Source organism: Lentinula edodes (assembly GCF_021015755.1).
Source record: "Lentinula edodes strain Le(Bin) 0899 ss11 chromosome Unknown C8R40scaffold_39, whole genome shotgun sequence".
In the NCBI taxonomy this organism is placed as follows: Eukaryota; Fungi; Basidiomycota; class Agaricomycetes; order Agaricales; family Omphalotaceae; genus Lentinula; species Lentinula edodes.
Genome location: NW_025764345.1, coordinates 100,855 through 123,647, shown reverse-complemented (window position 1 = coordinate 123,647; position 22,793 = coordinate 100,855). Strand labels below are relative to the sequence as shown.

The following is a 22,793-nucleotide window of genomic DNA, read 5'->3' as shown; positions in this document are numbered from 1 at the left end:
TCAACCAGTTCCTAGTTCTCCAGTTCCTTGCCTGTAGTGCTATTTGTCTTATGCCACCACTTCAGGTTGCGTTTATAGCGGTTGTGTTTAGCACACTGCTCTTCATCAACCAACATGTTGAGGCCCGCACAATACACTGGCATGATACAGGAAATGGTTCGATTGCGTTGGAGGAGGCATGGTTGGTCCCCGAGTTGGGCGTGAGGTAAGTCCTGATTCGTATCGTTGTGAAAGAAGACGAATCATCGTTGCTAGTCTTGCGGCTCCGCCACTAGGTGAGTACTTCGAGTATCTTCTGAATTGGTATTGGCCTATTGTGATCATAAACCAACTCTCTCAAGGTCAAACAAGTGCTGAACTCAATGCCAATCTCCTCGATATACATAATCAACGCCTTGCCCATATGGTCGCAACGCAAGTGGATTTTGTAAGTTTTCCCCTGTTTTCCGGTAATGGACGCAATAACAATCTTGTAACAATCAGATGGTTCTCTCCTGTGCTTCACCTTGCATTCAAGGCATATCGGATCCTTCCACAGCTGAATCAACGGCAGTTCGCATTAATAATGAGTTGGCGGCCCAGATATCTGATCCCTCAGCAGGGAATAGCACCGGTAGATTCGGAGCATTCGCTGCCCTGTCAATGCACAATGCAACCGCAGCGGCAGCAGAATTGAGAAGGACGGTAGAGGAGCTAGGATTCCTTGGTGCACTAGTGAATGATTATCAGCAGAGTGGAGCGAACAATGGTGAGTTTGCCTAAGTCGGTTGGCCAGATACAAATTTGCTAAAGGCGAGCATCCCTCCGTCCATTCCCTCTTCACAGACACCCTCCTCTTTTACGACCAACCGGAATACGATATATTCTGGTCTACGGTCATTGAGCTTGACGTTCCAGTCTACTTCCATCCCAGAACAAACGTCGCGCCCATTTCCACGTTGTTATATACCCAAGCTCCGTGGTTGAGGGGCGCTGGACAAGAGTTTGCCGTAACATTATCGAACCATATTTTGGGATTGTGCACGAATGGAGTGTTCGAGTAAGTACACGCGACGCATTTTTGCTTTGGTTCGAGCTCACCATATCTCAGTCGTTTCCCTTCCTTGAAAATCATTGTAGGCCATATGGGAGAACGAATTCCCTCTGACTTGGACCGTATAGATAAAGGTGGGCTTTCAAGCTTATAAGCTTATCCCATTCGAACTCAACTTTTCGGACCGGTTATGCATAGAAATCGCACGCCAAAAAGTCCTTGGAATGCCCATGCTCCGCAATGTTTCGTCGTATTTCGAGACCAACATCTGGACCACCTCATCGGGTTCGTTTTCCCCTGCATTGCTTGAGTATCACAAAGAGGAGATTGGATTAGAGAGGATAATGTATTCGATTGATTATCCGTTTGAAACTATGGAGGACGGAAAAGTATTCCTGGATGAGCTCGAGGATGAGTTGACGGAAGAAGAGCTGAGAAAATTCACCAGGGAGACGGCAATTGCATTGCTCAAGTTGGATGGATGACAGTGGTAGATCAGTAGTGTACTAAATGCTGTATCTAATAGTTCAAAGACCGGAAAGGATGAAGAGATCTGAGTGGCACGAGACAGAAAAAATTCGCACATGTGAATAATCATAAATGCGTTCTGAAAGCATCAATAAGTATTGTGCAAGCCGTTCTACTGGATAGTATGTCCTGGTCCAATAAGTATGTCCGGGTATGTACATTACAAAGTAAAGTAGGTAGTATGTAACAGTTAGACTCTATAGCACGGTTCATCTAATTCTATTTGTTGGTCTAGTCCAACATTGTGCTGAGTAGGTGGTTATTAAATGCAGTAATAGTGGCTTCGGGCCAGGTAACAGTTTTAGAGCCATAGTATATCTCCCGCTGACCTGGAACAACACCATCTGGTAAAGCTCCTGGGTCATTGGATGTAGTTGTGTCCTTTGCAGTGGCATTGACTAGTCCGGTGTACATATCGCCAACGAAGAAGTCACGAATGAACGCAAAAACACGCTCAGGATGGACGGTATTGATTTGATGGCCTGCCCCATATACCAATGCATACATAAGCCCTCGTTCTTCGTGGACGATTCCGCTAGGTATCCCATTGTCGTCGTACCAGGTCGTGTTTGGACGTTGTGTAAACCCTTGGATGCCATCCCAGGTCGTGTTCTGAGTTCAGGAAACGTAGCACGCAGGTAAGTTTCATAAAAGTGGGAGGATGGCATGCATCGCGTACCTGTATCGCGACTTCCAAGCTGAAATGTGCACTTAGTGCATCATCGTTTCCGGAAAACCACAAAATCCCGATATTCTCCGCTGTTGCATTGGCCATAAGCTCATCCATGAAATCAATGGATCTAGGGTTCATTCTCGATTTTGTTGTGCATGTGAGTAGTGGAGAGAAGTACTCACGGAGAGCTCGAGTCAATGCCCTCAGGATTTTCCCACTCGTAACGTATGTACGAGTCCCAGACTTTGTTATGAGGAGCGTGGATAGCACTGCGTGTAGTATTATCTGCCGAATAAAAAACGAAAATTTGAGAGGTGGTTCGCAGCCCGTATGAACACACATACCATTCATCCAGTGCTGGGGTCGCACAAACCCTGCCCGGGGACTGTTTACGTATGGAATGTCGGTGATATCAAAGTAGCTTGCATCCTTGAGTTCTGCTACAACGTAAGACGCATTATCAGTCGCTCATTTATGAAACATGTAAAATGAACTCACACCACGGGTAAGTGTAATTTAATGTGTATTCAAACACCATATCTCTGATATCGCACCCATAATAATCGTTGATCTTCTCCGTTAGCGTTGTGTTGAAGCCAGGAGAGTCACTTTGGCGACGGGATTGCGACCTAGCCCGCTTACTCCACGGCGAGTTGAAATTCTTGGGTGGCACATTCCGGTTGCTACCTCCGATCAAGTCTGAGTCCCTTCGACTCAGTCCGGGCACCCGATCTCCGATGCTCCCGTACTTCACTTCGATTGAAGGAAACTTGCCTCCCAGTTGCGGATAGGTGAGATTCAAGTCATGCCCGCACAGATGATTCTGCTCGCGGATGTAGTCATAGAAGCTTGTATCATACCCAATCAACTGAGGGTACGTCTCCACTACTTGCAAAATCGGGATGTTCTCGAAAACAGAGGCGTCCAACAAGGCAGGGGAGGAGCAGCCAGCTTTGCGGAATTGCACACTACGGCGAGAGGCATCGAGTCCGAAGTAGGCCTTGAGAATATAAGGTATGAAGCGTCCTGCGTAAGATTCGCCCAAGAGGTAGAGTGGTCGCGTTTGAAGCCCAGGAAACACTTTCGTCAGGTTTTCAAGGAAAGCTAGCTGATCTAATGTCAATTGGTTCAAAAGATAAAACGATTAGAAACGTACGAAATCTGAAGCAACTCTCTCCTCGTCTCCCGCAGCCCCTCCCAGTCCTGACGTAGAATATCCGGTACCAACAGGCGAGTCGACGAAGAACTTGAATCGAGTTATTTAGAGATCATGAATTCGAGGTCACAACTTCAACATACCACATCAGTGAAGTTATGCCAACTGTATTCATTGCGGGCTAGTCCACTTGGAGTCATGATGTTTGGACCAATGTTCTCCACAAGGGCCGAAGCCATGGATGAATAACCTGGCCCTCCTGCAAGGTATACCACCCAAGGATCACTTGAGTTCGTTGAAGTTATAGAACCATTGAATGTTTCGAATCCCCAGAAAAAGAGGGTGTTGTTGGGCATATCTGGCGTCTCTGTAGATATGCTACCAGCAAAAGAGCGAGGGGAAGTCCAAGTCACGTTAGGTAGGGAATCTACGACCTCGAAATCTGTAGCAAAGTGTCAAGTTTAGCGAAAGAAAACACATCACGAAAGAGTAACATACACTGAGGCCATCCTTCTTCACTATATGCATATAAAGGCATCCCTTGATATGTGTGCGGTGAACTCCATGAGCGGGATTTAACGAGGCTGCAAATGGATAAAACGAGCGTGAGGACAGTCCAGACAGCGGACATGCCAATTGAAGCAATGAAAGAGTGTGTTGAGAGAAATAAGGAAAGGGTACGCGAGGTTGAATCTATAAGTACCCGAATCGCGTAGAGGTGGAGCACGATCCATGGAGTCTCCACGAAGTACAACGGTGAACTTGCAAATTTGCCTGCCGACTAATTTCGTCCAAAACGGGAACAAATATTCCATATTTGGACGAAATGGCGCCAACTCACACTCCGCTTGATCTCACACTGAGAATGCCCACTTTGTTCGATGTACAAAGCTTCATAGAGAATTAAAACCATTTGAAATAGCAGTTCCAAATCATATCCGTACAAACACTACTTGTGTACTTTCACCGATCTTCACACTTCTTCACAACGGCGCAACGGACGCTGACCGCGGAATCTGATATCAGAATGAGAGAGGCTCACTATGCCTACGGGCTAAATTCAAGATATCACTAGGTTCGCCCCACAGAGACATTTCCCCCGACTCTGTGTCCCATACATCACCAGCACCTGTGTGTCGACGGAACTCCAAACTAACACGCAATAATCTCCGCATCGTGTTTACTACTTCCTCTGCATCGGGTCGAAGGTCGGGTACATCATGCCAGCACCTCGTTGAGATGAATTTCCATTGAGAATCGGTTATGAATGATGCATTAGGCCGGCGAGGCTTTCTACCTTGAGCCAGTTCAAAGATGACTTGGGCATCGCTGCGGATGTAGTGATATGGTATGCGACCAGAAAGGATCTGAAAATCCTTAAATTATTACATGGTGCCCTAGATGCGGACACTTACTTACCTCTAAAGTGACACTGCCGAACGAGTATATATCACTCTTTGCTGTTAGCATTGGCATTATCCCTTGCTGCTCATCCGAGGGCTCTTCCATTTCCGACTGAGCAGCTTGAGCCATGAACAGGGTGGCGTCGGCCCAGCGTATTGCCCCGCTGATTGTCGAGTGAGTCGAAGACGCGCCCTGATATTCATTAACTATGCTTGAGAGCCCAAAGTCACATAGGCATGCATGTTTGTTGTCGTCAATCAATATGTTAGACTATCATGACGATTATAAGTAGAGTTTCGGAGATTTGGAAATATATGGTGGAAAACGGACGCACGCCAGTGAGATCTCCATGTACGATACCACGAGAGTGTACTAATCCAAACATTTGAGTCAGGTCTGGATGATAGAACATACGAACGACTCACAGTAACATAGACCCTCCGCTACTTCACAGAGCAGCTGCAGTCGATCCGTCATAGACAAAATATCACCCCACTTCTCCATGTATCGGCTGACACTTCCGTTTTCCATCCAGGGACATACCAGAGAATCGTATGGTCCAAATCCGGATGTGATTCCGTAAAGAGGAAGGATGTTTGGATGATTTAGTTGTTTCCATACGTCAAGTTCCCGAGCAAGTCTCTAAGATGATCAAAGCAGATCAACATTTGAAAAATGCTAAGGCATGGAAGACTTACCCTCTTTAGGATTATCTCGTTCTCAGGATTACCATAGTTCGATCGTATAACCTTCACTGCAACCTGTCACAAATTCAGAGCACGGATGAAGTTCAAAATCAATGACACGTACCTTCAACTCCTGTCCGTGTCCGTCCTTCCTACTGTTCAGGATCGCCCTCCAGACATCTGAATATCCGCCTCCTGCGACTGCGCATCCTCCCACTAGTGAGATTTGACCGGTAAAGTCCATGACTCGCTCTGATACTGCGATTTCATACACTATATTATGTTTGAGTGATTATCGTGCAGTTTTGAGCAGATGACCAGCTCACCAAGATCACCTTCGGGCGGAGGCGTAGGAGGCATCACCATGTGTTGGAATTCTGTTGGATCCCGCATTACACCACCCACAGCAATCGGGCTCAAAGGAGTGATAGAACCTTTACTCCCAATACTGATGGAGGTAAACAGCGTTGGAAGCATGTTTGGGCTGAGAACGTCTTCAAGCTCCTGTCCCTCCTCTTCAAGCAGCTGTTGATGAAGCGAAGACGACTCCGAGTGAGGCCCTTTCCTAGCGATGAGACTCCACGGCCGAGGATGAGAATGACGTCGACCGTTGCTGGATTCAGGGCTAAGATTAAATTTGGCGAGTTCTGTTGATAAGTCGTCGGGAAAGTCTTCTGACAGGGCGAGGCTCTGAACATCTCCGTCATCCCCATCATATCCCTCAATTTTGGTATTTGAATGAGGTGGTTTTCCGCCTGGGTTGAATGATGTGTAGCGTGCATCAATAACCGTATGAACGAACTCTTCCAAAGCGGAGGTCCATTGATTGTATTGGCCTTGTCCTGAAGGACATTGAAATAATAAGCTCAATGTAGACAGAGCGAAACGCGATGCTTGATCCTGATTTAAATTTGGACTCCAATCCAACTCGAAACAATCTGGATGCAATATATATGTTGGCACGATAATCAAGAAACTAAACGCGGTTTTTGCTTACCAGAATCGAGCAGCCGTAACTCCACCATTTCCTTGGTCGGAATAGCATAAATAAGGTTTAAAGGTACAGTTCTTCTTAGAGCCGGGCCCAGCTCCCATGGTCTAACGGGATATCTAGCTGAGCCTAAATGTTCGTCATTGTATCCGTGACGGCGACTATTTCCTTGTGGTCCAGGTAAACAACATAAAAGCATGGCATCGAAAAGAAAAATCTGATATAGAGCAGAACCCGAAGTTGTTTCAGTATCTTCGGCGACCAACTCATCATCTAAAATCAGTGTTCCAAGTTCAGCCGGGTCAATGATTGGTCCGCTACGTGAGGTCCCGAGCGAGTGCCAATGAAAAGCACGCCCTTTGAGTATTTTCACAGCGCGCAAGGTACGAAGTTCCCAGCTCATTTCGTTGATCCCAGCGGAAATGTGTGTCATTTTAAGAATGGTGCTGCAAAGTGTATCATGCTGTGAACGATGAATTTCAGTAGAAAGAGTGTCGGGGAGGGTAAGTGATAAAATGTGCTGTATGAGAAACGGTGTTGAGATGTGGTTGGCAATGGAGGAAATGGCGATAGATATACCTGTAAATGTTCACAATAATCTGATATTCGAGTAGGAAGATAGGAAAGAATGTCGAGGAGCATCTGAGCGTGCGCTGCGAGAACCGGCTGTCGTATTTTTAGATGAAATGAAACCAATGTTCAAAAAAAACCGACACACCTCGAGCGTGCCTATAATTTGTTCAAAATATTCATACAAAGATACATAAGAAGTACAAAGAGAGCGATAAGTCGATGCCATGTTGTTCTGGACGGATTGTTGGTCAAAAGAAAACAGTATTTCCCAGTCTGGAGAACCAAGAAAGGAAGAGTCCAGTTCAGCCTGCTGAAAAGAACTGAGCACACGATCATGGTATTGCCGCAATCTTTTCTCAATGACTACCACAGATTCCAGGGCGGTTTCTAGAGCCTTTGACTCGCAAGATAGAAAAGCGGCGTGGTCCTGCGTGGGGTACACAAATCAACAGTTGGAAGACGTAATGGACTCTAATAGTAAGATTAACCCACAATGACCATACGTAGGAATTCAACATGAATATGTTCACTTTCCACGAGTTCTTCCATAGCAGTAGATTTACGGCTTTCAGTATCTTTTGCGATTACAAATATACCAGGATAGCAGTCTTGTAAGGCGGAAAGGATCCGGTTGACGGTTTTGAGAACCTTCAAAATGAACCTGGTTGAATGAAGCGCCATAACACACTAGTGACTGTATACACACCTTCATGAAACCAGAACTGGTGCCATTGAAGAGATCATCCACGCGTAAAACTTCTCCATACGACAGTCTTCCTTGGATCTCAAGAATATTAACACGCTGGATGAAACTTTGAACGAATCTTTCCCTCTCTGCAAGAGAAAGACCGAAATTAAAACTGTCCACGTCCACATTGAGGTAACTGGGTGCAGGAGACCCGAGCAGGTCAAGTAATACACCCAGCGGAGCACCGAGAGAAAAGCAATCGAAAAGGACCCTGTAGGCAGGTTCTCTTCGATGCGATTTGGCAGTAATCCAGGGCCTGAATTCAATGATAAGCTCAAGCCTGGCAAGGATCTTGATGCTTTCCAGGCGAAGCAAATCTGTTGGTGCCCTTGGTACTTGAAGGTGACAATTCATCGTTCGGTCAGGATAGCATGGGTGATAGAAGAAGAGGAGTGTTCTGTGTTCAATTGGGTTCCCATTGAAGAAATCATATCACGATGACTGTTTTCGTTGACGGCGGAACAGCCTACCCGGCCCTCAACAGCCACGGGCGCTTATGTATCCGAATTGTGCATATCCACAATGCGTCTACAAGCATACACAAACGTCTGCTTACTTTTGAGCCCTTCTCTACAATGATAAAGCTATCCTCATCCTTCCTTAGAATCTTTTTGTAGCTGTCTAACAATCGCCATTACGCCAGTGCAGACGGAATTCTGATTGCAGTATTGGCATACTAGGATCTACTAGGATTCACACATGACAATCAGGTAATGATTGCCCGAGGCTTGAACCCAATGTGTTGAAATGAAAAATTTTGATTCGGATTTGTTATGTCCAAAGGATTGTGAATCTTCTCCACCCCTTCGTTGGCTTATCATCCTCCTCCGGATTCTCCTTCGCAATCTCGATGTAATATTTGACCGGCATTTCTTCTAACCCTACCAGCTTCGTTCCTTTCACCCATTTATATCCAAAGAACAACCCAAAGATTAACGGGAGGTTAAAATAAGCACCAATGAATTCCTCTGAGTTCCAATCGCCCTTGATGAAGACCGGATACCCCGCCGTTAACAAAATAGTTGCAAAGCTTAGCAACGACACCCACGCAGCATAAGGCTGGAAAGGACCTGCCCAAGGAAGTTCGGTATATCTGTCGATTTTCTGCCGTTGACAAGCATAGTAGAATCGTAAATAGACAATGCATATGATACACCATTGCACGAGGGCCGCAGTGGAAACGAGATCTTGGAACCAAGCAAACACGATGGAGGCATTGTTGGACAAAGTCATATATCCCAGAGCGATAAAAACACCAACACATATAACACACATGTAGGGAATCCCAAAGCGATTGGTCCAAAGAAGAAATTTGGGAGCATGGCCCTCACGGGCAAGACCATATAATGTTCGTGTACTGGTCTATAAATTGATAATATTGGAGATATCGGCATCCAGCTTGAACGTTTCACTTACCAGCATACCAGAATTCGCTGCGGACCAGGCACTAGTCAAGACTACCGCATTCATTATATGTGGTACGACCTTGATGCCCGCCAAACTTGCCGCAATCACGAACGGAGACTGTGCTGCATTTCCCTTCCCCTGTGCGCTCAACAGATCTTCCGAGTTTGACGGAACAAGCAACGTTACGACGAAAACGGAGAGCACATAAAAAATCAACACGCGCACAAATATTCTTTTTGCCGCTTTAGGAATGTTTCGACGAGGATTGCGGGTTTCGGCAGCAGCGTTGGCAATGCCTTCGACCCCAGAGTAGGCGTAAGCAGCATTAGAGAAAGTAGTCCAGAAGCCGCAGAAACGACCAAGAGGACCAGGGATAGAAAGGTATTGAATAAACGGACCCTTTGATCCATGAGTTGAAGTCAATGATCAAAAGGAGTTTTAAGCCCACCGGGTCCCTCCAGTAGTGAAATCCGAGACGAGGTTGACCTGACACTCCTCCAAGATCGATACAAAGACCCTGCGAGATGCTCAGCGTGAGCTCCGGTTATGAATGACACTAGCAAGAGCAGTGCGAACCATGATAATCAGTCCAACGATGAGCAAAATCTTAAGTATTGCAAACACAAATTCCATCTCCCCATAAACTCTTATGAACAACAGATTTGTTGATATTACTAACAGTCCTAACACTGTTATCCAAACTGCACTGCTGACCTGAACGAAAGCATACCGGTAAGAATGTTAGTCGTGATAAGACCAATAGAGTTATGTTGAGAACTGACCTGGCTTGATGAGATCCAAAACTCGATCAATACTCCTGCAGCAACTATCTCCGCAGGTATACCAACAGAGTAGTTGTACATTGTATTCCAACCCTGGGCAAAGCTTAAAGCGGGATCGAAGAAGTATTCGGCTTGACGGATGATGCTCCCGGACAGAGGAACGAGAGCAGACATTTCTGCAATAGATATAACAACACCGGAGACGAGAAGGCCTGTGAGAAGATACCCGAGAAAGATGCCGACAGGTCCGCCAGTTACAAGTGCGCGACCCGAACCAAGGAAAAGTCCCTGAGGAGGAAGTGACTTAGCGAAGGATGGACTCCAGGACTTTCTTATACTCACCGTCCCAATGGTACCCGCAAGAGCAATCATTTGTATATGCCGCTGCTCGAGACCTCGTCTGTAAGGCAACAAATGAGACTTGAGAATCAGGCTGGTTAGAAACGTACTTCAGATCCTTCTTCTCCTTGAATACCTCTTCTTCTGTTAGCGCAGGTAACGACTCGGGGATGTCGAGGCGCCCATTATCTTTAGCTTCAACTTTTTCGACATCGATATCCGTGTTTTCTTTACCTTCGAAAAACGGCAGCATTGTGATTGATTAAGTAGAAGACTGGTGACTGAACATATCTATACTTGCACTTGCTATATTCTTTAAATACCGTTCATCGAGTATAGAAAACTAACCTTTCGATGTAGAATACGTTAAGCTTGACACCTTATCTCCAGCAGATACAATTCATCGATACTATCTGAACGGAGAAAACACGGTCTGATTCGGCATAGTACACTTATAGCAGTTTGTGTCCCGTGCTGATCCAGTTCACTGGCAGTAGGCACGCTAAAGGAGTGGGTATATCTATACAGGTTCTTAGGGATTGAGATATGACTCAAGATATAAACGGACGGATCTGAACGCAGAGGAACGTCGAGATATATTGACCTGGTGTATGAAATCAAAATGAGGCAAACACTATTTGAGTGAAACTTACCACAGAACAATTGATAAACTGAGTGCCAGCCGATTACAGGACAAGGACTACCAAAGTGGTCTAGTATGACGCGTGGACCCACAAGAATGACAGAACAAGGCTGACGATGCAGAAAATTCATGTTTATTGTCAAAGCGACCCGTGAAAACACATTGGTTCACGATGATGTTAGTCCCAATGTAGTCATCTACGTTAGAATTTGTTCTTGAAATCTAACCGCATCATGTATGCGTTCTCTCCATCCGCGTCTGATACAATAAAACCTTTTGTAAACTTAATGTCAGGCATGGGTTAAGGCAGGCTCACAATATCCCTTCTCAGTATTCGCGACTTCGAACCCTAACGTATCTCTGTATAGCCCAATTGCGGCCTGGTTGGTTTCCCGTACGTGGAGAGAGACATATTTGGCCTTGTAGACGGATGCCATGGCTTCCTCTGTGAAAGTTCCGTCTGAGCTGTTTATGCCGTGAAGAAAGGAACACGCACGAGAGAGTAACATTAGCTTCTTGGCTAAGCCTAGTCGCCTGTAGCTCCGCATAACAGATATAGAGTTGATGTGACCGTGAACGTCCGCTGACTTGTCCTCAGATTCTTCGTCTCTGTCAATGCATATTCGTTGACATTGAGAATGATAGTAGAGAAAAGTAGATACATTTTCGCCAAAACATAGCCAACTATCCTTCCTTTACGATCCTCGGCGACGTACGATAGTTGCGGCCAGGTAACTATATGATAAATCCCTGTACAGATTTTAGTGCACCCCAATGTAAATGAATAACATGCACGAACAGAGGCGTATATGATAGTTTTCCGGTAAGTTCACCAGATTTGCTTGTTGCATGTCCACAACATCTTCAGCCTATATGATTAGGATTTGAGTGACACTTTGAGTGATTTAATTGAGATGGAAAACTGACCTGTTGTGGTAGTTTTCTTTTGGTACCCTTTCCTTCGGTGTGCAAATTGTTCAGAAAGAGATGAACGTACCCGGGCCAATCGAATGTTCATCGTAGACGATCAGAGTGAGGATGATGACCGTAAGAGACAACCAGAATCGTGAGTTTAGCGCTGGTTTGACGCTCGCGCAGTTGTGTTTCTAAAATACTGGAGACTCAAAATTCAATTGAAGATATGCTATGCAAACATTTGAGTACGGGCTGTTTCTACAGTCAACGATTCATAAAATCTAATGTACATAGTTACATTGAAGGTAGAAGGTCGAAAAAAGGTCGGAATTTCATTCCAAAATCGTGATGGTATCAGCTTGTTTATCCGGACAGAATGAGTTCCCACATATGGCTTCCTTGATTCGATCGCAAGCCAGCGAAAATCGTATTCCCATTCAAGAGATCCGCGCGCACAAATTCTCCTCTTCCTCCCAAAATTCCCGGCACCTTCTGCTCACTCCTAAGCCTTCTCGTCCTTGCCTTTTCCAAAACGCCTCTCCAAGCGAATGGTATAGATGCAAGATCGTCTTGCGTTAAAACAATATGAAAATATTCGTATATGGTTTGAAGAACGTCTCCGACTGTGATATATGGTTCGGAGACATTTCTATTTAACTGAATCATTCCCCACTGTCGCATCCAAAACTTCACTTCCGGAGAGTCGACCGTGATTTTGATTCTATGTAATGGCGGGTTTGCAGCACTAGAATAAACGTCTAGAGGGATGACATTAGGGCTCGCCTGGAGGTAGTATTGAACTGCAGTGGTATATGGGGGGCGTAGGATATCCCAATGAACACGAGGCTGTGGTTCGTGTGGGTACTTTATTCGAAGTTCGGGATGTATTTCGTATTGGATTGATTGATGATTTCGAGTCGGTGACATGAATACATTCATGTCCGTTGTACTTGATGATGTACCGGGAAGAGGTATCGGACGAAGCGAAGGGGCGGAGGGTATTCTTGTCGGGTCTCGAGGATTCGACGGACGTCGCTGCAAGCTATGACGGTTGAAGATGTTTTCTTCCTCTTCCTCCTCCTCCTCGCCTTCATCTCTGAGACTTGAACGTTGAGCCATATTATGTCTTCTTCCTCTCACTATGTCAAGATTGCTGGCATTTCTTCCATTTGTTCTGGGTTCATTCTGGGTGGTATCAGCGAATATACGCTCTCGGCTGCCTCCCCACCGAACTCTTCTCTCGTTTGATCTCCAAATAACATCGGCATTAGAGTAGACAAATTTCTTTTTCGTCCCAGAATTGATCCACTGCTCCTGTAGCGGCGGCCCAGTCGTGACGATTGGAGGACCAAAGGAGCCTGGCGGATACCTTTGTATATGAGCTTCGGATGTTCGGCGGCGAACTGAGGATATAGCAATGCGATGGAGGAAGGTATGTTGAGAAGATTCTAAGAGCAGGAGACAAGTTGGTCATACCAGTACGTCTATTCCGAGATGTTGCCGGAGAAGGAATAATGTCCCCACGAACTTGTAAGGGTACAGGCCTTGCTGGTGAAAGCTGTGATAGGTTCTGATCTTGTGTTGGATGAGACGTAAGAGGTTGATAGCCAGCTGGGACAGAGGCGCGCCGAACTCGGTGTGCACCACTGTGACGCCGAGATCGTTGAGGACGACACGACGCAGCAGCAGAAGAAGCGGCAGTAAACTGGGGTTTATGTTCCGAGTCTCGAAAAGAGGATCGAGGAGGTGGAGGAGGAGAGCTTGATTTCCAATTGAAGCAAGGGCATAACTTGCGAAGAAATCCCATGGTCACACAAAAATAGGATAGTGTTATCGATATGGCATCGTAAAATGCAGCATGTTATATCCCCCGAACCTATAGAATAAAAGAACAAGAATAAGACCTGCAAGTATAAAGCAACGGCGGGTTGTCAAGCGTCAAAAGTGGCGAGGATTGCATGATAAAATGTCAGATACATGGTATCACTGAAGAGAACAAGACCTTGTCCAGTCAAAGCAACATGTAGGTAACGGTTTATGGGTGAGGTTTTTTGTTTGAAGAATGAGCGCTTGAGCTCTTGGGCCTTTCTTGCGGACATGTCGGCACCAGGAAAATGGACGACTTTGACAACACGGAAACTGCTGCTGCTAGACTGTGAGACATGATGTGCGGAATAACTTTCTCGGCAGTGAGCGCTAGTGAGCGCTTGAGCACCGAGAGAGAAATGAGCAAGAAAGTGGAAGATCTGGAAAAGGAATTGGAAAGGGAGAAGAATCTACACAAGATAGAAATAGCGGAACACGAAGCGACGTGTGTGGAACTAGCGGAAACGTATAACACTGAGTCTTCGGCTTCAATTTGACCCGATTTTCGAGAGGTTAAGGCCTTTCTGTTACCATCATGTTACCGCGTTTCGTCAATCCTTACCTTACCCGTATACCCACCGAGAAAACTTCCCGCACTGAAGTTACCTTCGACGATGACCCTGTTACCTCTGAGCACGAGCTCGATAGCGAATACCGATCCCTGCTTCAAAACATCCTTTACAAAAGACTGCACGAGTCATTGGAATTCGCGGTGGTCGACATTCCTCGAAAAAAACGAAGAAAAGGAAAACATTCAACGGATGTCGATTCTGAACCTAGTGCTCTTTCGAAATTAGAGCCCATTTGTACGCGTTTTCCATATTGATTATCGTACAGATACTTAAACAAAAACCACAGTATTCAAATTACTTTCCACCGCTGGTACCGAAGGACCAAGACTCATCAATATCGATCCACCACCTCCAAAACCCCCGCCTCAGTACGTCCGACATGTCTTTTTAGATGACGAATACAAACCGTTCATTGACCCTGAATCTGTAAGATATCGGGAACCCACATATGAGGATACGGAAGAAAACAGTGTCAAGAGACGGGAACGCGCGAAAGCCGTTGCGGTTGATTATGATTGGGTTATAACAGAATCTAGGAAAACACAATTGGTCGGTGTAGTAACATTCATATATTTTTGGCTTTTCCCAGTACTAAGTGTCTCAAAATTCCACTCTGCTCATTCACGTCTTGTATCAGCCTTTTCCTTCTTGGAAATCTCGAATCACCCATGCTTCACTTGAGCTTGAACCTTCACATTCATCCTCGATACCCGAATCTCCTACCCCAACTTCCACAGCACCAATAGGATCATTATCAGAATCTTCTAGATCCCCTCCAATCATCATCCTCAATCGTTCTCAACCTCTTCGACACTCTCGTCCTCCAGTTCCTGACGAACTCTTAATATATCATCCTTATGTTGCTGGTGCGCCTCCGCATCCCGAAGCTCAAATTCAGAGCCGGAGAAAGTCACAGAGCGCGATTCCAATAATCAAAGTCAAGGGTCAAGCCTTCCGTTCTTAGGGATACAACACCCCGAGCTTAACAGTGTGAACATACTTAGCGAGTAAGGAGCAAATCGACCGCATGATGACATTGAGAGTAAAGATACCATTAGAGGACCTGTAGATGGGGAACAGTGGGAATGACCGGATGTTAACGACGCGATGGTTGTTATAATGCCAATTCCTCTAACAACTCCTCCTGTGAGACGATCCGAGTTTGAGGCCCTCCCAACGTCGTATACTCAAGAATATATATATCACCACTAAGAGTAGCGTGTCCGTACTCGACGACTTCATATTCCGTATCGTGTCCTGTGTTCAAGTCCTTCATATGAAGCTTCGTGCCAACAAGGTTGCTTCCAGTTTATGGACTGGGCTGAGGAACCGGGGTCGGTGGTAGTCCTCCTGCGAATGGACAAAAGCTCCCATAATTTCTAGATCTTGTTCTGAGTCATTTAAGTCACCATGAGGGTGTGCATGAGTCATATGGGCAGCATATGGCGCTCGAAAGACTATGTAGAAACATCAGACAACAGCGCTCCTCATTTTTGATCGGGATTTTTATAGGTGATATTCTCGCCTGCCCCAGGGAGCAAGGAATGAACTCAGAAATGCTACCTTTATAGTGCAGTGATCCAAGCTATTCTGAAGTTCATCCATTCAAAGTGCCAGATTGTCGAAATGAGTGTGAGGAGTATCACAGATAAGAGGTTGATTACTGTTCTCCTGTTTCTTGGCTAAGTACCGGGTTCGAGCAGCATCTTGAAAACAACTACTTACAATGACTCCTCCCCTCAATCAGGCCTGAGGAATGTACTATAACCAGTCTTTGAGGGATTTTTGGGCCCAAATTACCTTCTCCTGAAAAATACATTATACCCGAGAATCAGGGTGACCCTCAATCCCTAGTAGGATCCTATCAACATGACTCTTCGATATGTTCTTGTTAGCAGCCTAGTGTCCTAAACTTATCTCTAACAAATCGCTCATCATGTATCATGTTCAAACATGACGCTGTGGGCAACTGTAGGCGCAATTTTGACTTGACACTACAAAATCACAAGCTTGAAGCACCACGACGTTCCGCACTGGAGGCTTGCCGAAATATTAAAGTGCCTTCCTAAAATTCCGGTAAATCATAGATTGTTAGAAAGCTTCAACGTGCCTTCCATGAAGCGTTAGAATCCCGGAATGTCTCCTAGACCTATAACATATATCCGCAACTGCCAAAAATTGACACTTTGAACATATTTGCATCGTGTTGGAGAGCAAAACCCCGACGAAAAATAGACATGTGCTGACTGAATCTGAGTAAAGCATAGCCAGGAACAGACGAATATATGAGTCTGAGTTTGTTATGTAGACATAGACATATGGTCGAACATGCTGATCCCACATTTGCGAAAAACTTCAGTGCAATGCTATGAAAATAAATAATATTATAGACACCTGTACTGCACATTGATTAGCGAATTTGCGAGGCATAAATGTATAAAAGAGACATACGTGCGAGGAAAGCTACAGCAAATTCCTCGTCGCTTCACTGAAACAGCCATCGCACAAGAGCCTCTCGACTTTGACTCGTCGTCTACCTTGCGATGACTAGCCACAACTTTCGTCACTGTCAGACTAAAGTAGGTCATAGTCTGTTTTCGTCTTCGTGTACAGTAACTGACCTTCGTCAATACAGGACATGGAACCGAATTTGTACCAATGGTGCCCTTGCACCATACATGAATCCCCTAGGCAGCCTTTACCGCCACCGACGCGATCACGAGAGTCATCGTTGACTATTCGCTCTTCAGTTGGACCACCGTCACTGGCTTATTCTCATTCATCTGGCAGCTCGGACTCGATGAGGTCGGCACCTCCAACACCTCCGCCTATTGAACCATATCGATTTAAGGCGCAGGCCAATGTTCACCTATTTCAGGGAAGGCATAGGCCTAACGACAATGTTGGTCCTGTGTATGGTTCAGCCCGTCACGGAACCACTGCCAAGCCCAAAGTACTTAGCGTATATGAGCCACAAGCGCGCAAACCCGGCCATCGAGTCTTTGTTTTAGCACGCGATCGCGATAAACAGTCGACTATTCCCAACAAACCACTAGTCCGTTGCACCCCAACGGTAAGTCCCACTGAATGTTTCCGACAACAACACCTAATATACATGCTTGTAAAATTTAGGATAAATTTTCCAAACACGTATATTACGCGCAGAGGACGGGATCCCATCCCACCCAAGAGTCCCTGCCATCCAGGCCCAATGTCGTCCTGTCCAGCTGGAACACCAATCCCAAGTTTCCTTTCGAGCTTCACAGACTGCCAAAAGTCTCGAAGAAAACTAGCAGAGATAGGATGAGGAGCTGGTTCTCACCTAATCCCAGTAATGATCCACGCGATCCGATAGTTGAGCAGACAAACCAACGAACTCTCCAACGACTCCGGCCTAACATAAGACCCGGTCTTGGTCTTTCAAGTCCACCAAGTTGGACTCCGAAACCGATCATCAGCCCTCTTGCAATGGTCCTTGATCACTTTGAGCAATTATGAGAGAAAGAAGGGCTCCAGTGAGGAACGGCCTTCGTCGATACCAAGAAAATGTTGTTTATAGAATTCCTGTTACATCCTTAACTTCATGTCCACTATGCATTATGTATTTATGAACAATGAATTTCATGAAATAAGAACTGTTTACCTTGGTTAAGTAGGCTTTGCGGCGTGAGCTTGAGTAGTGCCTCATTATCGATGGTGAATGAGAGGAACGAAGAACAACCGTGAGAATGTCAAACTTTTCTTTGCACATTGTTCTCGCCATCGATGGCCACATAGGGGCCATTAGCTACCAGCGTCTACAGGCGTCCACAGACTCGGTTATTTGACTGCTCACGGGAATGCAGTACTTCAAGGGGTAGGCTGTTTACTCATGTGCATTTAGATCATATCACTACGGCCAGTTAAAAATACAGTAGTAGGGTGCGATACGAAGTCGTCTTTCTCAAAGGTGCAAAATTATTGCAGAGGATACCACAACCCACCTCTCTTCTCGAAGCGCCACAACAGCGATTGTCTGAACATCAATCCGGTTGAATAACGATGCAGGTCAATTCGACGTAGGTTCAGTACTTGCAAGTTGAGCAGCAAACCAGAAGCACCATCTTTTCGCAATAACGCAGTAACACCCGTCTAAGCGACGTTGTGGATAAGATATAGAACCTGACCTAGGTATATACATCAAATGAAAAAGATGGATTAGACATGCTGATTCGTCTGATTTTTGGGGGCTGCTTTACCTGTCAATCCGGCTGTGATTCCGGTAGACCGTGAATCCATATCAAGATCCTGTTCTTGAAGAATCATAAACAAGCGATATACTATGGTTCACAGGGTACTTCCGTAAACAGGGTACTTCCGCATTTTCGAAAATCTCATATTTTGAACGTTTTAGGTCGATAAATGCTCTCAGACTTTTTATGTAGTACTTTCTAGGTTCTCTATAAACATACTGTACTATATGAAATAGATTGTATTTAGGGGATGCATATGTACAAGACCAAAATACTGTAATATACAAGCGTGACTTTAGATTGAAGCCTCAGGAACCGTACGAAGAGCTGGTAGATAACTGTAAAAATGACATGGGCATTAAGTAGAGGTTCTCATTAGCTAGCATAGCAAATTTAAAAGCAATCCAATATGTTGTAGAGATTCGACAAGCAGATAAAGTGAAGAGGGTATGCGACGTGACAATATTTGATTCCAGCTTCATGCCGTAGCCTCGGCAAACCTCTGACACTCTCCAAAAGCGTGATCAACACAAGTTCTGCCTCAACCCAGCATCAAATGGCCAAGTGTGCCAGAGTGCCGAGCAGCGGCATTGATGTGACTCAGTGTGACCCAAGATGCGGAAGTACCCTGTTTTTCCTCGGTCATGGTCCGACGCTCTGTTTATGCCTTATCTGCTTTAACATGTAAGACAAAAGACAAGCTTAACATGATTCTAAATAAGACTGTCTACTCAGATTTTTATTTACTCAAAAATTTAAGACGTTATTCGCAATATTCAAGAAATCGGAAGTACCCTGTGAACCATAGTACCGCGGCGGTTTCTAGCGGTTTCTCTTGTTCAGTGCTCCGGAATTGGTGGTCCGGAATGCAGCGGGCGCGATGTCGAACTCCTGGAGTCAATCTCGAGCAGACATGCATCGCATTGGAATACTAATGCACAAGTCTAAATCACCAATGGAGCAAAGTACCGTTCTTCCACGCTCCATGTGCAAACAATGAGTAAAGGACTTTCAAACGCAGCATGAGTTTTTGTCCATTTGTCGAATATTTGTGGGTCCAGTCATTTCGGCAAGCCACCATCATGAGCCTGTATTCCAGCAACATGTCGAGCCGCTGTTTGCTACCTTCCAAGAATCACCTACTATCATCCTTTTTGCCGGGTGGACGCGTCATCGTTTCGTGGTCGCCGTGGCTCTGGATTTTACACGAATAAGGATGGGATAGCCGTGGTATGTTCTGATACATCTGGTTATATGAAATGAAGCTGACAGTGGTATGAGCAGAAAGGAGGATGGTGGTATGGAGTGAAAGACAAAAAATCACTTTGCTGCTCACTTCACCGTGCGGGGGTCTCCGAGAAAAATGTGGCGTGAACGCAAGGCGGTAGACGAAGGATAACGACGGCGATCACTTGCGAAGATTGCCAGGAAAGAGCAAAAAGATTATACGCAGCAGGTACGGGGATCATTATTGAAGTGATAATCTATCGTTCTGAATATATTTGCAGTATGTAAAGTGCAAGTTGGACAGGATTAGGCATTCGGCAGATCCATGGCAAATAACGAGAGATCTGAGCTAGCCAGTTTTAGTCAGGTCAAAACAGGTCAAGACTTCCAGAAAGTTTCCAAAAGGCTGGTGGTAAAAGATGGGTGGTAAACGGGACTGTACTAACACAGTACTAACAAGAGGTCAAAGCGGTTTTACCGATTTTTGGGAAGACAAATACCAAGTGCAATCTTCAAGCTGTTGAGCTCCTTTTGGGAAGAAACCGATATGATCTGAAGCAGCACGATGGGTACGCGTTGTAAGTATATTATTTATTGACAGATAATACTATGGAAGAAGGTACTACTTACGTGTATTGCATTTAGACGAGTCATCGAGAAAGCGAGTGATGTTTAATTTTCAACTCATCAACTTGCTAGATAACCAGTGTAAGGCCTTGGAGCGATAGAGGGTCCCTGGTCATGCTTTCAATACAACGAGTTCATACCATGAACGGTATAAAAGAGAAACCTTGGTGGCGTACTTTTGGCAAAACCTATTCCCAGACTACGTCCTCTTCTTAATCGACGCAGGTCTTTCAAATGAGTTCATCTCAGCTTACGAATGCTCCGCCTTTCACAACGAATTTTATATCTGACCCACCCATCACAGTAAGCGTGGCAACTCGTCGTTCAATGATGTTGAAAAATGAGACTGACCAATAATATAGGGCAAGGGTCCTTCATTCAGACGCTTGCTGTTCACGAACGAGGCACCGCAACTTTTCATGCTAATTAATAGCAATACCATCTCTTCATTCTCCTCGGACCTTCTTGTGCCACTTTCAAGTTCCGAGTGCATGCACCTGACGAGCTTCGATCCAATACCGTCTACCCCTCCGCCCACTGTCTCACTCGGTGTTGAAGCATCCTACTACCTGCAGGCTCTGCAGGATAATTTTGAAAACGTTCGGCATGATGCAGTTGCACAATGCCTCGTCGGATTTGTGGACACCGATAAGGGTCAAGAATGGGAGCATGATCCTACTCCGCGCGGGCTAGTCGCTAGGACAAAGGAACCCCCTAGCACCCCGGAGGCAGCACCGGACGCGCGAACAATTGCTTTCGACGTAGTTCGGAAGTTTCCACTTAACGACTGCGACGAGTTTTCCGAAGATATTTTCATCCATAGCAAAACAATGGTGAGCATTATCTCCTAGCCACCACATCTAATTCTCGATGCTTATGCTTTCAGGATAAAACCACAAACAACGAGGATTACATGCAGGCTCCGGAAGGTCACCATCCATCTCCCAGCTCTGGTGATGCGGTCCTGTCCTGCTGGAGAACTGGTCGTCAGTTTTCCTATCATGGGTGTGACCTGAGAGCGTTCAGCCCCATCCCTTGCCAAAGGGGTTCCTTGACAATCCCTAATCACAAGCATGATCCGATTGCGCACCAGCATGTTTCGCAATGTTATGCTCCACGGATCAACAGCAAAGTCTTGATGCCAGACCCATTGAATATACCCCAGGTTCAGATGAAAGAAGTCGAGGACCTAGAGAAGGTAAAAGATAGGTTAGCGACGGGGGTACCGGCAGGATCGCTACTGTTTTCCATATAGGTGTTTAATTTACAAATGATATATCGAGGGTCTGTATGAGGACAGAGAACGTTCAAGTGGTCCCGGTGGAGGCTCGAGGAAAGTAACATCGTAGAGGAGATGAGATGAGATAACAACTTGAAGGCGTGGGAGTGCCGCCTGCAAAGTTTCAACATTGCTCATCATGGAAGATAACTATTTTAGAATTAGGACACGCTTCATTTTTCAACGATACATTTATCCTGCCTATTTTTCCATGCACCCAGATGGGTCAGGTTGCTTTTACCTCCGATGACTGCTGCTCATAAGTATTGAAAATGCCGCTGTTCTGTGTTACGGATCCCACTTTCGAGAGTGAGGTCAGCTTTCTATTCTTTCTATTCTGGCCGGTTCACACCAAGATTAGGTTCGTTCATGGAAGTATGCAGAATACAACCAGACGCCGCTAATGTTGATGAGTGCTTGAGCGCTGAGCGAAGGGATCGGGAAAAAGCATCAATGATCTGATTGATATTCGTATGGCCAACGAAACCACTCTATTGTAAGTTATATCTCTGACTGGTCACTTCGGATACGATCCCCCCGATAATTCCCCTCGGGTCGATCCTCAGAGGTCTCATACATTACGCGTCAAAGTTGAGCAACTTCCATCCGATAATTTCTGTGGGCGCCGGTAAGACTTTAATAGGACCACCAGATATCGCGGAACCCCATTCTCCCTTCTACTCGCACCTCCTTCTCTTCTATACTCCGTTGGAAAAACTCTAAATATGTAGTTAGTTTGCTACTTCGAGCTATGATTCTTGATATAGCTCAAACACTGAGCTCCCGATTCGGGGCTTTGTGATTGGATTCACCGGGATCTTGGAACAATGGACAGTTACTCATTGCCCTAGGAGGAAAACCCTGTACATGCTCTCTATAACTTCTCTAGCTTGTGGTTGGATAACGAAACCTGTTTTAGAGACCTAGAATGGAAGAATGCGAAGGGTAGAATCAGCAATCAACATAAACGGTAATCAGAATGAGAATTAGCAGAGTTGGAGAAATTTCCTGGGAGAGGGGAGACAGGGTACGTGGGGGCGCCGAAACTTGAAGGCGCAGATCGTGGTGGTATTATCTTATCGTACGAATCCCTAGTGGGATCACTCAACGGT

At 45.6% G+C, this 22,793-nt stretch overlaps 9 protein-coding genes across 9 annotated transcripts; 4 read left to right on the top strand and 5 right to left on the bottom strand.

Annotated features, from left to right (window-relative positions):
* The first annotated feature begins 346 nt into the window (after nucleotides 1-346).
* Nucleotides 347-1,610, top strand: C8R40DRAFT_569390 (uncharacterized protein). The gene is made up of 4 exons (XM_046235487.1): nucleotides 347-748; nucleotides 826-1,039; nucleotides 1,091-1,167; nucleotides 1,232-1,610. The coding sequence occupies exons 1-4, from the start codon at nucleotides 484-486 to the stop codon at nucleotides 1,516-1,518; spliced, it is 843 nt and encodes a 280-aa protein (XP_046082228.1). The 5' UTR covers nucleotides 347-483; the 3' UTR covers nucleotides 1,519-1,610.
* A 26-nt stretch (nucleotides 1,611-1,636) lies between these two features.
* C8R40DRAFT_1152955 (Alpha/Beta hydrolase protein) lies at nucleotides 1,637-4,159 on the bottom strand. Its single transcript, XM_046229571.1, has 8 exons — nucleotides 3,889-4,159; nucleotides 3,534-3,832; nucleotides 3,391-3,480; nucleotides 2,733-3,342; nucleotides 2,579-2,674; nucleotides 2,417-2,519; nucleotides 2,241-2,361; nucleotides 1,637-2,173 (listed from the first exon to the last, which is right to left on the bottom strand). Exons 1-8 carry the CDS (start codon nucleotides 4,019-4,021, stop codon nucleotides 1,793-1,795), a joined length of 1,833 nt encoding a protein of 610 aa, XP_046082227.1. The 5' UTR covers nucleotides 4,022-4,159; the 3' UTR covers nucleotides 1,637-1,792.
* Nucleotides 4,160-4,219: 60 nt separating this feature from the next.
* On the bottom strand, nucleotides 4,220-8,264 carry C8R40DRAFT_1122895 (uncharacterized protein). Its single transcript, XM_046228874.1, has 12 exons — nucleotides 7,751-8,264; nucleotides 7,537-7,692; nucleotides 7,190-7,471; nucleotides 7,051-7,137; nucleotides 6,478-6,991; nucleotides 5,807-6,418; nucleotides 5,605-5,753; nucleotides 5,493-5,555; nucleotides 5,220-5,436; nucleotides 5,129-5,166; nucleotides 4,810-5,064; nucleotides 4,220-4,757 (listed from the first exon to the last, which is right to left on the bottom strand). The coding sequence occupies exons 1-12, from the start codon at nucleotides 8,144-8,146 to the stop codon at nucleotides 4,413-4,415; spliced, it is 3,114 nt and encodes a 1,037-aa protein (XP_046082226.1). The 5' UTR covers nucleotides 8,147-8,264; the 3' UTR covers nucleotides 4,220-4,412.
* Nucleotides 8,265-8,563: 299 nt separating this feature from the next.
* Nucleotides 8,564-10,395, bottom strand: C8R40DRAFT_1055149 (amino acid permease/ SLC12A domain-containing protein; the record flags this gene model as incomplete). Its single annotated transcript, XM_046224985.1, has 6 exons — nucleotides 8,564-9,154; nucleotides 9,209-9,598; nucleotides 9,648-9,716; nucleotides 9,776-9,900; nucleotides 9,978-10,269; nucleotides 10,324-10,395. Coding segments are annotated over 6 exons (1,539 nt in total), but the record flags the coding sequence as incomplete, so codon positions are not given.
* Nucleotides 10,396-11,165: 770 nt separating this feature from the next.
* Nucleotides 11,166-11,981, bottom strand: C8R40DRAFT_1162763 (acyl-CoA N-acyltransferase; the record flags this gene model as incomplete). Its single annotated transcript, XM_046230279.1, has 6 exons — nucleotides 11,166-11,221; nucleotides 11,280-11,408; nucleotides 11,460-11,572; nucleotides 11,626-11,713; nucleotides 11,763-11,832; nucleotides 11,961-11,981. The coding sequence occupies 6 exons, from the start codon at nucleotides 11,979-11,981 to the stop codon at nucleotides 11,166-11,168; spliced, it is 477 nt and encodes a 158-aa protein (XP_046082224.1).
* A 145-nt stretch (nucleotides 11,982-12,126) lies between these two features.
* Nucleotides 12,127-14,178, bottom strand: C8R40DRAFT_1122872 (uncharacterized protein). The gene is made up of 2 exons (XM_046228873.1): nucleotides 13,355-14,178; nucleotides 12,127-13,281 (listed from the first exon to the last, which is right to left on the bottom strand). The coding sequence occupies exons 1-2, from the start codon at nucleotides 13,683-13,685 to the stop codon at nucleotides 12,242-12,244; spliced, it is 1,371 nt and encodes a 456-aa protein (XP_046082223.1). The 5' UTR covers nucleotides 13,686-14,178; the 3' UTR covers nucleotides 12,127-12,241.
* Nucleotides 14,179-14,264: 86 nt separating this feature from the next.
* On the top strand, nucleotides 14,265-15,302 carry C8R40DRAFT_1122867 (uncharacterized protein; the record flags this gene model as incomplete). Its single annotated transcript, XM_046228872.1, has 5 exons — nucleotides 14,265-14,550; nucleotides 14,603-14,684; nucleotides 14,748-14,865; nucleotides 14,954-15,225; nucleotides 15,260-15,302. Exons 1-5 carry the CDS (start codon nucleotides 14,280-14,282, stop codon nucleotides 15,300-15,302), a joined length of 786 nt encoding a protein of 261 aa, XP_046082222.1. The 5' UTR covers nucleotides 14,265-14,279.
* Nucleotides 15,303-16,769: 1,467 nt separating this feature from the next.
* On the top strand, nucleotides 16,770-17,890 carry C8R40DRAFT_569216 (uncharacterized protein). Its single transcript, XM_046235486.1, has 2 exons — nucleotides 16,770-16,895; nucleotides 16,952-17,890. The coding sequence occupies exons 1-2, from the start codon at nucleotides 16,860-16,862 to the stop codon at nucleotides 17,621-17,623; spliced, it is 708 nt and encodes a 235-aa protein (XP_046082221.1). The 5' UTR covers nucleotides 16,770-16,859; the 3' UTR covers nucleotides 17,624-17,890.
* Nucleotides 17,891-20,636: 2,746 nt separating this feature from the next.
* On the top strand, nucleotides 20,637-21,824 carry C8R40DRAFT_1239936 (uncharacterized protein; the record flags this gene model as incomplete). The annotated part of the gene is made up of 3 exons (XM_046233499.1): nucleotides 20,637-20,705; nucleotides 20,765-21,235; nucleotides 21,289-21,824. The coding sequence occupies 3 exons, from the start codon at nucleotides 20,637-20,639 to the stop codon at nucleotides 21,655-21,657; spliced, it is 909 nt and encodes a 302-aa protein (XP_046082220.1). The 3' UTR covers nucleotides 21,658-21,824.
* Between the last annotated feature and the right edge of the window lie 969 nt (nucleotides 21,825-22,793).